General features: G+C 42.9%; 1 protein-coding gene across 4 annotated transcripts in view; it reads left to right on the plus strand.

The window, feature by feature from the left end:
• The window catches only part of LOC128329508 (uncharacterized), a 40,867-nt gene extending 25,882 nt beyond the window's left edge, over positions 1 to 14,985 (plus strand). For all 4 annotated transcript variants that reach the window (XM_053260867.1, XM_053260864.1, XM_053260866.1 and 1 more), the window contains 3 exons: positions 7,365 to 7,469; positions 10,888 to 11,004; positions 14,385 to 14,985. In XM_053260867.1, coding sequence (XP_053116842.1) covers positions 7,365 to 7,469; positions 10,888 to 11,004; positions 14,385 to 14,770 — 608 coding nt within the window. In that variant the 3' untranslated portion in view covers positions 14,771 to 14,985. The remainder of the gene's footprint in view (positions 1 to 7,364; positions 7,470 to 10,887; positions 11,005 to 14,384) is intronic.
• The last annotated feature ends 205 nt before the right edge of the window (positions 14,986 to 15,190 follow it).

The raw sequence follows: 15,190 nt of genomic DNA on the forward strand, positions 1-15,190 counted from the left end.
GGGAGACAACAACTTGCATATTGGAAGGTCCATGCTGCAAGATCCATATTGGCGTTGTATTTTGTTTGAGGAAATATTCAATGGATTGGCTTCTACCATGGATTGTTCTTGGCTCTGACACATTATGGATGCTAGGCTGACTTCTGTCCTCAGGAAAGAATGCCTATTCTGACATTATGTTGTATTGGGTACAGGTCTCTGCACATAGGTACATCTTTGTGTACCCGGGTTCACTTTTAAAATGAATGCCCTCCCAAATGTAGGGTACAGGTAGGAAGACTATCAATGTACATGCATTGAACATAATGTGTGAAACAATTGTATGTGCATACGTATTTCTTCATGTGTTCACTACACATATTTTACATGCACTGAACATAACATGTGAATAGGGCCCATTGCTAAAAGGGAACATAGGCAACTGCCATATACTGAGTCAGACCACTGGTCCATCTAGATCAGTATTGTCTACACAGACTGGCAGCAGCTTCTCCAAAGATGCAGGCAGGAGTCTCTCTCAGCCCCATCTTGGAGATGCCAGGGAGGCCAGTAGGGGTGTGCACGGAACTGGCTGGTCCAGTTCAGTTTGAGTCCAGACTGGACCGGAACTGGACTGGGCCAGTTTGGTCTGACACCCCCTCGAATCCTCCGGTTCTGTCTGGTCCGGGCGGATTCGCGGACTTAAAAAAAATAAAATCTAACTTACCCCCTTTGGGGGAGTGTTTCTTTTTAGTCTGTGAGCACTTTTGGGAGACAGAACTATTTCTTCTTCTTCTTCTTTTTGCTTTGGAAACTGCATTGGGGACTTTATTTGGTAGAAAACTTATATTCAAATCAGTCTTGACCCTAACTATTGACTTGGACACCGTTAGCAACCTAGAATTGGATAGAGGGGGTGCATGGGTGCTGGTATTTTATTTTATTTATTTATTCTGACAATACACAGTTACAAATCTATCATATCATATGTGACTCAAATACAGAATACTAAAGCTAACCACTTGAACTAACACCAGCTTTTACCAATTACCAATTAAGAAGTAGATATCTCACCAGCAATAGAAATAAGTAAGTGATGAAGTTGAATGGACTGAATCCTTGCCTTTTTCTATGTAGTTCCAAAAGGGTTCCCACCTCATATAAAAAATGGTGTCTTGATTTTGTTGGGGGTTCAGTTTTAAAGTTGATGAGATTTTATCCGTTATCAAAATATTCCAAATTTCTACAAGCCAGTCTCTTATAGAGATGTGACCTCTTTCTCCCCGAACGGATCCAATTGTAGGTTGTGCAGCACTCATCAATAGGCTAAAGAAGCCTGCAGGAGAGAGATGATGATGAGGAGGAACATCTGCTTCCCAGGCAGACCCCAGGTTGAGGGACTGGGTGTCTGCCTGTCTGCTTCTGCCCCCTTGTTTGCTATCTGCCTCCCAGGACTGGCTGCTGAGTTGAGCTGTGGGGAGGCTTTGGAGGATTGGGGCCCGGGAGTGACTTGGAAGCTTTTTGGATTCCATCTGCCCGGAGCCAGCTGCTCAGGCCTATTTAGGGAGCTGCCAGTGGCGGCAGGCCCACCACTGGCAAGGTCGCCACCAAAGGGGCGGCACCAAAGGGGGTCGCCACTTTGGGGGAGAGTGAGGGCGAGGGCCAGGCCTTCTTGCCTGGACTTGGACATCTGGCCCCCTCGGTTTTTGGAAGTTCCATCTTCACCTCCCACCCCAGATGAAGGGCTGCCTGCCGGCCTGCTGTTTTGTTCCAGCTGGCTGCCTTCCAGGATTGCCTGACTTTGACCACCTGTCGTAGGCCCAGCAGTGTCTTGTGAGAGGAGGGGCTTCTGGGCTTCTGGAGGCATATAATTCTGGAAGGCAAACCTGAAGCCCACTGCCAAAGGAGGCCAGCCAGCCTTCGAGGTGGAACTGAAGGCTAGGGAAGGTTATACTGCAGGGAGGGGAGGTTAGGGCTGGAGGTTGTTGGTTTTTTAGTGTACTGGGTTGTGCCAGGCCTTTTTGCAGATATGTGTTGGGGTTCTCTTGAGTGGGATGGTGCGTCCAGCAGTTTTGGGGCAGCTATTGCTGTAGTGGTGGGGAATAGAGGAATTGGCGCTGACAGAGCAGCTGGCTGTTACAGGGGAAGGGAAATTAGTAATTTAGTAACTGTTTCCACTTCCAGCTGCCTTGTCAACTCTCAGGCCTTGGGGAGCAGCTCCAACTACCCACAGAGTCTGGCCTTGTTCCTCTGCAATGCCAGGGCAGTTCAGAATAAGACTGAAAATGTCCATGATTTGATCATGGATGAAGGAGCTGACCCTGGCATGTATAAGTGAGACCTGGTTGGGGGAGACAAGAGGGGCCAGGTTACTCTGTTGTTGAGCAAGCTAGGGGGTGTGGGCAGGGGTGTGGAGTGGCTGTGGGCCATAAGAAGAATACCATCTCCCTTACGAGGGCCCCTGTGAGATAGTAGACTTATATTGAGAGTGTATTTCTGAGTAGGCTTGTGCATTTTGATTCGGGCACAAATCAATTTGTGCCCGAAAATGGCAATTTCGGATGATTTGTCTACAAATTGAAACCAGAATTAGACCTCCGATAATTTTTGTTTACAAACCGAAATGACCTCCTCTAGGATCCGAACTTTGTGTACTTCGGAAAACACTTCGAGCTTCATTTGCGTTTCAGCATTGCATTTTGTCCTGTTGGTCTCTCCACTCAGCAACTGAGTGTTTGTCAAAAGGATTAGCAATTAACATAGCAGACGATAAGATATGCAAAAAGGGGCACATCATCTTTGAAGACATTTCCTTGGGCATGAATGATTTAGTTGAGAATGTGTTGTGTTGTATTTCAATTGTGTACTAAGAATGCAATGATTAACCTGAAGAGTAGCCAATACAGTGCCAACTCTAAATAACAATATCCGGAGCTTCTACTTTGCTAGCAAAAGCCCTCCCCACCCCTTTTCTCTCTCTGCTTCTCCTGTATTTTCAGCCTTTTTTTAAAAAAAGGCATGTGAAGGTGATTATTTACTTTTATTTATACTTTAAATAGACTTTTATACTGCAATCCAGTTTTTCATGCCTTTAGAAAGATTGGCTTGGGAGAGAAGAGGATTATATCTACTTTGATGTGTAAAACATATTTCATCCATGCTTACATGCCAGCCTGCCTGCACAGCAGCCTCTACTTGTTGAATTCCCCCAGACTTTTTAATTGTTTGTTTATTGTTGAGTGAGTTTATATTTATATATTTATATTTACAGTGGTCCCTCGACTTACAAACTACTCGACATAAGTATTTTTCGAGTTACAAACGGCAGTTTTAGATCCGGTTTTAGATGTGGTTTTTTCGACTTACAAATTTTTAGATGGGGTTTCCTCGACTTACAAATTTTTAGATGGGGTTTCCTCGACTTACGAATTTTACATGCAGTTTCCTTGACTTGCCTGCCTGTTTACTGCCTGTTTATTCTTGAAAAGAAATGTTCCTGTGCAGTTTGCAAGCCTTACTGGGGGTCTGGGTCTTTTTTCTAGGATCCGGAACGCATTAATACGTTCCCAATGCATTCCTATGGGAAACCGCTTTTCGACTTACGAATTTTTCGACTTACAAATGTGCATTCGGAACGGATTAATTTCGTAAGTAGAGGGACCACTGTATATGATTGTCTCTGCTGCTGCTCTTTGTACTTTGTATTTATTGTTTTTATACTTGTGTCTTAAATTTATTTAATCAGATTTGTCTCATATTTTTAGCTTAATATTTTAACTGTATCATATTTATAATCTTGTTTTTAAATTTTGCTGTAAACCACCTTGGGATTGTTTTAATGAAAGGCGGTATATAAATTTAACAATAAATAAATAAATTAATTAAATAAATAAAATCTCACCTTTCCATAATGATTTATTTTGCCATAACATATTGTACTTGTATTTATTATTCATTATATCCCACCTTTCCTTAGATACAATCCTGAGGCGTTATTCCTTTCAAGGCTGTGTTTGTGTCGTTTGGCACACCAGAGAAGAGAAGAGCCTTGCTCTTCTCCAAATTATTCAATCTTTTTAAAAAATTAGCTTGGGAGAGAGGGAGATTCTATTTAATTTTTGTATTTGACCATAATATTTATTTCTTCCTAGCCTGCACTGCAAGCAAGCCTCCTGCCTCCCGGAGCAATCTCTCCATGTGGGAGGAGGGAAAGAAAGGGAAATGTGCAAAGGGATGATTTTTAAGTAATTGCTGGAGTCTTTGTGGCAGATTTGTGGCAGAAAGAGGTCTGCTGGGGCAAAACAGTGGGTTGGGTGGAAGTGCCCCAAGGGGTGCCTGCCACAACCCAGACCCCCATGCAATTGGACAAAGGGCTGATTTTTAAGTAATTGCTGGAGTCTGTGTGTCTTTGTGGCAGATTTGGGGCAGAAAGACGTCTGCCGGGGCAAAACAGTGGGTTGGGTGGAAGTGAATCCGGTTGATTCGGATTTGGTACAAATCGAAACAGAAATATACAAAACGTGCAACCCTAATATAGAGTCTCTGCATTCAGAGGTGTCTCTTTCTCCCCCACAAAATCAGAACATCTGCCTACAAGTAGTGTATAGCACAACAGAACACTTGAGTAGATAAGCAAGAACGTTATATTCTATTTAGAAGATGTATTATGTATCTTATGTATTCTTTTATGCTCTGTTAATTAGAAGTTTGTCCCTGTGGGGATCCTGTACCTGTAGAGAGTGTGGGGAATGGAGTCAGAAAGGAAAAGGTGGGAAAGAAGAAGGGGGAAAATGGAGTTGTTTCTGAATAAAGCTGAGTGAAACAAATATAAGATTGCTTTGTGTTTGTAAGGGAAGCAGCAATAAAACAAGGAACAAAGGGTTTAATTCCAGTTTAGAGTCCAATTGATAAAAATGGGTTTATTTAGGTTATTTGGAACTCAAAATACAAATGTTGTTCTGGTAAGAACTAATAAGCCTACTTTCCTTTCACTGTCTCTACATCTGGACTAAATTTGGTGCAAATCGAGGTTCACAAGTTAGATTTCTTGCACCTCAAATGTTCATGTGTCCACCATGTTGGATGGGGGGAGATGTCATCATTACATACTGCACCACTGAGGTGTCCCTGTGTGTCACTCACTACAAGCTGTTCCAAATTTGGTTCAAATCAGTTAGACAGTCCTCAAGTTAGTGCACTTGCACCTCAAAAGCTTATGCATCCACCGTCTTGGATTGGGGTGGGTGACACCATCACAAACTACACAGTTAGGGCATCCCTATGTGTCCACTCAGCTGTAGCAAATTTGGTTCAAATCGGTTAAGCGGTTCACAAGCTAATTCACTTGTGCCTCAAAAGTTTGTGTCCATCACAAACTATGCCACTGAGCTGTCCTTGTGTGCCACTCATTGCAACTGTACTCAATTTGTTTCAAATGAGTTAGGCAGTCCACAATTAGCCTGCTTGTGCCTCAGGTGTTCATGCAGCCACCATTCTGATTTGGAGTGGATGACATCACCACACACCATGCCATTAGGGCAACCCTATGTGTCCCTACAGCTGTAGCAAATTTGGTCCAGATCAGTTAGGCAGTTCACAAGTTAGCCCACTTGTGCCTTAAAGGTTTATGCATCCACCATCTTGGATTGGGGTGGATGACATCATCACAAACTATGCTGTTGAGGTGTCTCTATGTGTCCCTACAACTGTACCCAATTTGGTTCATATTGGTCCAGGTTTTGCGAAGTTGATTGCGGGGGACACGCAGATGGCCACACACAAAGAATGCCGGGTGATTTCATAAGCCTACTGGAAAGTAGGCTAAAAAAGATTCTTCTAAAGGTGTCTCGCAACTCTATTTTGAGTAGGGTCCATGCTTGTGTTGTTAGGGTCAAACAAGATGGCAGACCTATTGTGTGAATTGAGCCTCTGTGCTTTATTTGTCCAATGCTGGCTCTTCCATATTAATTGAAACTATGCAGGAGGCAGAGAGTGGGGGCGGTTATTTATTTATTTGATTTCTATACCGCCCTTCCAAAAATAGCTCAGGGCGGTTCACACAGAGAAATAACAAATAAACAAGATAAACAAAATGAATCCCTGTCCCCAAAGGGCTCACAATCAAAGGTTAACCCTTTGTCCCCACTAGTGTTCCCTCTAATTTATTTCACCAGTGTGCAGAATAAATTTTGTTCTGGGCAGCAGTATCAAGGCAATGTGTATGTACATGCAGTCAGAGTGGGGCCTTCCTGATTCAGCCTGAGGAAGATATAAAATTAACTGAGCAGACATTTAAAAACTTATGAGTGCACACACGCACATACCTTAGAGAGAACACTGGTCCCCATCTTGGTCCTGTTATTTAAGAATTGTGCTTAAATAACATATATAATGGCCCCCTGTGATCTGGATTGGGACCACCACAATGGTGAAGGAAGGCTTTGTGTACACCATAGTCCTAATCCAGATTATCCCTCTGACACAGCTGCTATTTGCCCCCAGAAAAAAAGCTCTCATTGTTGCTAATGAGACAATGGCAAATAGCATTCTCTTTCCCCCCACCGCCCCCACTAGCCATTGGGATAATTCCTCTTCCCTAGAATTCCGCCTCTGGGGGATGTTCCCATTTGTAAATGTTGGCACAGCACATGGGAGGGTTCAGGGGTCAGCCCATATTACATTAAGTTGCCCCATCACTATTAAGATGGAAAAAAGAAGCACTTCATGAGGCGATTCTCACGATTGCCCAGAAGTGGACTAAGGGAGCCTAGCCAGCTTTTGGGCGGTAGTGTGCTGCAACAGGAGCCGCGCGGCTCCTGGCAGCTAACGCTCATAAATACCTCTCCCCTAAGATGAAGGTAAAGGAGCGAGCACTCCGTTAACCTTGTCTTTTTGCTCGTGTGTTGCCGTGGCGCGTGGCGACACATGAGTAGACCCCAAACTGGGAGGCTGCAAGCAGCCTCCCAGGCTCAGGGGTCTCTCCAGAATGCCCCACACAATCCTGAAACTTCCGGGGGCCACACAACCCCCGATCCCCACAGCCCCCGCCGGCTCTGTGAAGGAGCTGGCAGTTGTGTGGGCGGCCGATCCAATCCTTCCAAACGTCTGCAGGAAGAGCGGGCTAAGCCCGGTCTCCTTGCAAACTCCCTTACAGCTCTTCTCACCGATTGTGAGAATCACCTGAATGAATCTGAAGATCCTTTCTTGAGCATGTCTATCCCCCTCCAAAGAAACCAGTTAGGTTGCTCTTTAAATTTCTGGTTCAAAGGAGGAAAACAGCATCTGGTGTTCCACTCTGTAACTTGCGGTCTGCTATGCAAACATCATAATTTTAAAAACCCAGCTCAAAGCCAAGGCAGGCTGTGACTCATCAGCTCTTTTTAAAGGCAGGGCCATCCAGATGCATGAAGTGCAGAAAATGTCTCTCAAGCAAACGGCTTGCTTCTCCTGCAGGTGGCTGGCCTTCTGGCTAGTTCTATTCACTGTGGAAGGTAAGGCTTTCATGATGTATTATCCTTTTCATTAAAATTCCATGCAAACAGTATGCCAGCATGATTATGAATGAGTTACAGCTGTACTGCAAATGTCAGCTATTAAATCCTCCGATATCAGTTTGGTGATTGTGAGAGAAGGGGTGTTTTCTGGGATTGACCCTTCAAGGTCCTTAGATCCCCTTAGGTACCTCTTTAGGATTGTCTTGTTTTGTTTATACTAGAGTTTACTACGTAAGCAAGCCTAATAACTTTTGTAGTGGTATGTGTGGAGAAATACTACTCAAAGATTTCATAGTATAGACCAGGGGTATAGCTAGAGGAGAGGGAACCTGTGTTCATCCCTCTCTCTGATGGCCCCCCAGATTGGGGGAGATAATGAAGAAAACAGGGAGGGATGGAGCTGGAGGGCCCTCAGGAGCTGGGGGCCCGTGTTCTTTGAACCCTTTCGCTCAATTATAGCTACACCCCTGGTATAGACTTTCATAACAATTGGTTTACATCTATCTATCTTGTTTGAAGGAGCTCTGGGCAACGTCTAATTTTTTCTCACAAAACCCTGTAATATAGGAATAAGGGAGGTGGGGGTGATTAGCCTAACAAGGTTACACAGTGAGCTTCATAGCTGAGTAGGATTCAAATCTAAATCTCCACAAACTAAATCCACACTCACTATGCCACACTGGCTTTCATATGTTTAATGTTCAAATAGAGGGTTGCAATAGTATTTAAGAAACTCAGATTACTCAGGTGTCCGTTCTTGCATGTAAGTGCTTTCAGGACAACCTTACATGCCCGAGTACAGTAACAGCTTGCTTATTGGGCGTGTATCTTCTATTTGGGGATTCCTATCCTACCATATGACTCAATGAGCCCTCAGAATGTCTACAACTGTCAGATATAACCATATTCCTGTCCTTTTCATTTAAAGGCAGGTAGTTGTTTGCATGCTGAGGAAAACTTCTCTCAGTATTGCTCATACCTGCCAACATGTCCCTATTTTCTGATTCATCTGAATGGGAAAATAGGGACATGTTGGCAGGTATGATTGCTTCTCTTTGTGTCAAAATTTATTCTGCAAACAGTTTCAAATGATAAAACTGGCTTGCATAATGACCAGTAAATGCACACTACTTAGTGTATCTGTACATTACAATGTATCTGTAGTGAATTTACTTATTTGCTTACATTAAAATGCTTCTGCCATCTTTCTTTTCTATGTTTCAACACATGCTTTTTGTCCACATCATTATAACGGAGAGTTAGTTCCACAAAGTTGTAAATACCAGGCTATACCCTGCTGGCTGTTGCGTTAATGGGTCTGTATTTAACATGGAGTTCAGCAACATTGCTTTAATGCAGAGCAAACAAATCATATGAAGAATGATATGCTGGAATAGCATACACATCAGACTTTATCATGTGACTTTTGTCATTTTTCAAAAAGCCTTCCCTTTTTTTGTCATTTTCCAAAAAAACTTTGGCTCAGCAACGTTCCAGCTTCTCAAAACTTCTTAGACCCTTGGCAAGGCAGGGAGGAATTCAGGCTCCCCGTACCCACCCCCACAGATAAAAGGTGCACTTGAGGAGGAGTATGGCATAGGTGTAATTGGACATGGAAGAAGTGTGATGCTACAGTAAGTCTTTGGGACTGAAAGCTAATGGAATTGCACTGGATTAAAAAAAGGGGGGGTTAGGTCATCACACACACTTCTTAATGCCCTCCTGCCACCATAGTCTTAACAGGACTGAATACTCCAGACCAGGGGTTCCCAACCTTGGTTTCCCAGATGTTGTTGGGCTACAGCTCCCATCATCCCCAACCATTGTGGCAGGGGATGATGGAACTTGTAGCCCAACAATGGCTGTGGAACCAAGGTTGGGGACCCCATTCCAGACTAATTGTAGTCCATCACTGAATTTCAGGGGGAATGGAAACACAAGCAACTCTTTGTTGAAGGCAGCAGGCTCAACCAAAGGGGGGACATGTTGCCCTCCTAATGATGGAATGTGTGCACTGTTTTGGACAATACAGGTGAAACTCGGAAAATTAGAATATCGTGCAAAAGTCCATTAATTTCAGTAATGCAAATTAAAAGGTGAAACTGATATATGAGACAGACGCATTACATGCAAAGCGAGATAAGTCAAGCCTTAATTTGTTATAATTGTGATGATCATGGTGTACAGCTCATGAAAACCCCAAATCCACAATCCCAGAAAATTAGAATATTACATGGAACCAAGAAGACAAGGATTGAAGAATAGAACAATATCGGACCTCTGAAAAGTATACAGTGTACTGTGCTTGATTGGCCAGCAAACTCGCCTGACCTGACCCCATAGAGAATCTATGGGGCATTGCCAAGAGAAGGATGAGAGACATGAGACCAAACAATGCAGAACTGCTGAAGGCCGCTAATGAAGCATCCTGGTCTTCCATAATACCTCATCAGTGCCACAGGCTGATAGCATCCATGCCACGCTGCATTGAGGCAGTAATTGCTGCAAAAGGGGCCCAAACCAAGTACTGAATACATATGCATGCTTATACTTTTCAGAGGTCCGATATTGTTCTATTCTTCAATCCTTGTCTTCTTGGTTCCATGTAATATTCTAATTTTCTGATATTGTGGATTTGGGGTTCCACTGTATGCCATGATCATCACAATTATAACAAATTAAGGCTTGACTTATCTCGCTTTGCATGTAATGCGTCTGTCTCATATATCAGTTTCACCTTTTAATTTGCATTACTGAAATTAATGGACTTTTGCACGATATTCTAATTTTCCGAGTTTCACCTGTATATCTTCTACTGGATGAGCACATCACACTCTCCTTCCCAGCAATCTCCCCCCGCCCCACAATTGAATTCCCTCCCCCATGCAGTTAGAAAAGGGGGGAGGTGTACTGCAAGGGGGAGAGGGACATGCTCATGCAGTAGAAGATCATCCAAACTGGTCCTATGTGTATTTGAACCCCTCTCCATCTGTTTTAGAATGCTGGAGAAAGGACCAGCAAATCCAGCCTAAATGAAGGCAAAGCATCTTTTGGTGATCTCCAATAAAGGCATGTGTGCACTATTTGAACAGGCCTCAATGCTCAGGAGAATGTAGCAACAGAAAGGACAATATGAACACATCACATCTGTTTACCTTAAAAAAAAACCCTGAAGACACTTCTGTCTCCAGAAGAGATTAATAGAATGCTGAACCAATTGTGTGGGATGACCAGCACAAGCTGGTCGAGGCTAGACAACTAATCTGCTTCTGGGACAGTTTAGTTCTTAACCCAAGAGAGGTTCTCAGGCTCCCCCTTCCTTGTATATTCTGGTACTAGGGCTTAGAAGGGGAAGCTCAGTTCTCTGCCAAACAGAACTCTTGACAAGACATTAATCTGGCATTAATCTTTCTAGGAAAAGCTTCAGACTCTCTTCCTAATGAAGAAAACAAAGATGTCAAGGTTGAACTTACTAAAGCGGATGATAAACACATTGACAGTACTGAGTTCCCAGTTGAATGCAGCCTAAGAAGTAAGTATGAAAATGAAAGTATAATAATACATAATGATGTCTTCTAAGTACCACAAAGTCAAATAGTGCTTTGCTGCAATTTTTCAAAATATACACTACCAATAGCAAGGAAAATTTATTTCCAGGGAATGATGCAGGGCAGGTTTACTGATGGGAGGTTATGCTATACATTTCCCTGCAAATATGGGCTGACAGGATGAAGAAAATTGCTCAAAATAGTCCCATTGAAATTAGAAGCTATTCTAAGAAATTTTCCTCATCATGTCAGCCATAAAATCTAATGCAGAATTCTAATTATCTTAATGTTTACTATTTTGCACAGTTTCCATATACAGTAAATGGGTGGTGGTGGTTTAAAAGAATGTAATGTGTGGAAGAAGTCTCGATAACGTGTCACAATGTCTACACACACACGACGTCTGTAACTTGCACAAAGACATTTCACGCATCAGTCTCAGCAGCAATTAATGCATTCTCTGAAGACGTATTGAACTTTCCCAGATGCAATATTTTGAGGGTTTGGAAAACAGTACAGGTGGACCTCACTGTCTGTGGATTCTCTATCCACAGTTTTGTATATCTGTGGTTGGGTGATTGACACCTGACCCCAGCATATGTGAGAAAAAAACTGGCAAATAAGGGATTAATTTCACTTATCTGCAGTTTGGAGTCAGCCAGAAATGACCTCAGAGGTCTTTACCGGCCACCATTTTAAGAAAATGAGCCATTTTGTGGCTCCTTTGTGTTAAAAAAAGATACCCCCCTGCAATTTTCCACAGAAAATTGGCTAAATTGTTGGTTTGAGAAGGGGGCATTGGAGACCTGTGGAGCATGGTACAATATTCACTTTGCATTATTTTTGCTGTTTTTTTCCTGTGTTTTCATTTTCCCCCTTGTAGGAACTTAATTCCCTCATCCTCCTAGGCTTAATGACTTGTTACTCATGGTTGTAGGTGAGAAATGGAACCCCTGTGAGTAGCCCCTGTGAGTAACGAGGTATGCCTGTATCTCCAAAATGGAAGCACAACTATTGTACCATGGTGGTGCAGAATCTGAGCTATGAAGCAGGAAGTTTCCAGTTCAAATTGAACTTCTACTTTAAACTAATGGCTTGAGCAAGCCCCTATGGGCCAATTCAGACAGTTCAGACAATTCAGACTTTGAAAATGTAGGTAGACTTACCTGAGGTTAACTGCTGAAGCTGAGAATTGCATCACAGACGATGCAATAACAGCAGTTTAATTACCTCTGCCCGGTGGCTAGAGTACTCTTCCTAGTCCTTCTTAGCTCTATTCAAGCACTTGGGGCGCTTCCCTTCCCTTTCCTCCAAACCATCACATGGCTCTGCTAGAAGCAGAAACTCCCTGCCTTGTTATGACGCTGTATCACGCTATGAAGCCTGCCCAAACACCCCTAAAAGTAGAGTTTAAGCAACAGAGCCCAGAACATTTTTAAGAAAGCTGCATATGTTTTGGAGGCAAGGGTGGTGGTGGTGGTGTCCGCCGCCGCTGATGATGCTGGGGGAGCGAGGGCAGACACGCAAGTTCCAGCCCTCAGCTTTGCATCCAGGGGGTGCAAACATGTGACAGCCTTAATTGCTCTGATTGGGGCATGGGGAACTTTTGCCCTTTGGTGGTGTGTGTCCAGAGCGGTGTTTCTATATTGATTTATTTCAAGGGGAGGTTCTTCGCTTTTAGGTTTCCCTTGGCAAGCGAGGTAGTACTGCTTTGCACAGTGGCTGAGTTCCTACAACACATTCACTATTTAATTCAACACATCCCAGTGTGTAGACAATGTTGTTTTTTGGAGAAGGTCTCAAAGAAGCAAGAGGAGACATGGCTCTTATTATTTATTTATTTATTTATTTTAAAAAATTTTATACCGCCCTTCCAAAAGGCTCTGGGCGGTTTACATTAAAACACCATTAAAATCAATTAACAATTAAAACAGAAATTATAAAACTGCATAAAATAATAATTAACAATTAAAACATCATAAAACACCAGTTAAATAGCCAAAACAATTTAAAAATAAGTTTTAAAAAGCTGAGAAAGCTTGGTTAAAGAGATGTGTTTTCAGAAGTTTCTTAAAAATTGCCAGAGATGGGGAGGCTTGGGAGTGCATTCCACAATCTTGGGGCTCTTAAAACTCCTCCTCTTCCATGCCCTTTCCTGGTACTCTGAAGTCCAAACCCAGTGTGCTTGTTGCTCGGCAATGAAAGGAGGGATGAAGACGCAGACTGTTAGGTAGGAGAAGGCGGAGTGTTCCATCTGAGAAACAGCCAGTGAGAGAAGTAGGCTGTGGAGAGCCGATGCATTTTGAAGCTGCTCTGAGCCTCACTCTCTGTGGTTGTGGGAGGAGCTTCAGCATGAACCCCAGGTTACAGCCTGCACTGCATTCTAATGGCACAATGCAGCCAGCAGATCTGCCATTTGAACAGCCCAACCAACTTCAAACTGAGGGTTCAAATGGAGGTTTAAAGGCACTAATGTAGCCATGGTTGGGAAGAAATCTTGCATTTGAATGGTCAGAAATGTTGACCTCAGGTATGTTTAACCATTTGGTGTTTCAGCTGAAAGATCCCATGGCTGAATTCGGACATAACACAGAATAGAGGGTCCAATAGACCCACAGTTCCACCCACCCCCCAAGCGCTTTCCTGTCTGAATTCAGACAAAAGCACTGGCTTCCTCTCTGCAAGACTGCAGAGAGAGGGAACTGGCTGCCCGACTTCCTCCTTTGATTGACTGTCTGCCATGGCAGCCAATCAGGACAGAGAGAGGGAGGAGCTTCCTTCCCTCAACTCCGGTCCCAGGGAAGGCTGCCTCCATTACTGAATTCAGACATAATGGAGGCAGTCACATACCAGACACCCAAGCAGCGAACCTCACATCAAACCAATGATTAAAATTGGAGTTTGATGAGTGAACCCTTGGGTTGAGTTAGGGTTTGAACTGCGGTTTCCCGCATTCAGACATTCAGGTTTGGGGTCCTCTGGCTGCTCTGCCTCCAGTTCTCAGTTATATTTGAATCCAGCCCATTTCTAAGTCTCTCTCTCAGTGATATGGGGATAATACTGGTCCACCTTACAGGGTTCTGGTGATGTTTACTGAGATAGTGCACATGAAATACTTTGAACACTCTATGAATTATATCAATCAAAAGTATTTATTTATTTATTTATTTTTTATTATAAAAATAAGATGTGTGTGCTGTGTGCACCATGTGCATTTAATTATGCACATTATTATTATTAAACAAAAACCCACCAAAATGTTCAGAAAGGGCTTAGGAGGGGCCTAGATTTTTTAAAATTTGTATATTGTTGTTGGAGTCTTCATAAGAAATCAAGTGTTCAAATGAACCTATATTTCCTACAGAACTGACAAAGAGATCCAGCTCTTTTGATGTGTCATGGTTCAGAGACCTGGACAGCCGGAAAACCAACTGTCAGATTTTTCCAGTCACAACTGCAACACTGCCAGTTCCCACAACAAGAACCACAACCAAAGACCCCAGGAAGGCAACAACTTATCACCCAGCAGCAGCTTCAGCACAGGAAGGTCCCCAGCTTTTATATTTTCTGCCTTATTACCCACCCAGACAACATATACTCTATACAGCATTATTTCCTATTAACAGAGGTCTCAGTGGTTATAATACCATCTGGTATAACAAATTCCAAAGAGATGATTCCTCTGAGGAAAAGAGAAGGAAAAGGGACACACTTGCAATATTCTACAGAAAAGGAGCAAGATCTCTCTAGAGGAATGAGCTGTCTCTTCCGATAGTAATTATAATTTGTTTGTTTCAGCCATTAGCCATGACAAAGAGATGACAGACCAGCATACTAAGTTGAAGCAATGGATTTAAAGCCTGGACTTTGCTTGCAGGGTTTTTGTGGGTAAGAAGAAAAAGGCAGACCTGCGGTTAGGCTTGCTTGTTTTATAAATCTGAAATTAAATGCTATTTGTGAACAGGTCAGTTTGGTGCAAGATTTATTTCTGGTATATTTGGGAAAGGGTTTTCCCATTAGTAATAGTGTTACTTAATCAGTCAGTAGTGATAGTGTAAACTACTATATTCCTCCCAGAAATTTAAGATTATATCAAATTAACTGAGCGGACATCAAAATACATTTGAGTGCACACACACACACACACGCCTTAGAGGGAACACTGGTACC

The sequence above is a fragment of the Hemicordylus capensis genome, chromosome 6, assembly GCF_027244095.1.
Source record: "Hemicordylus capensis ecotype Gifberg chromosome 6, rHemCap1.1.pri, whole genome shotgun sequence".
Lineage (NCBI taxonomy): Eukaryota > Metazoa > Chordata > Lepidosauria > Squamata > Cordylidae > Hemicordylus > Hemicordylus capensis.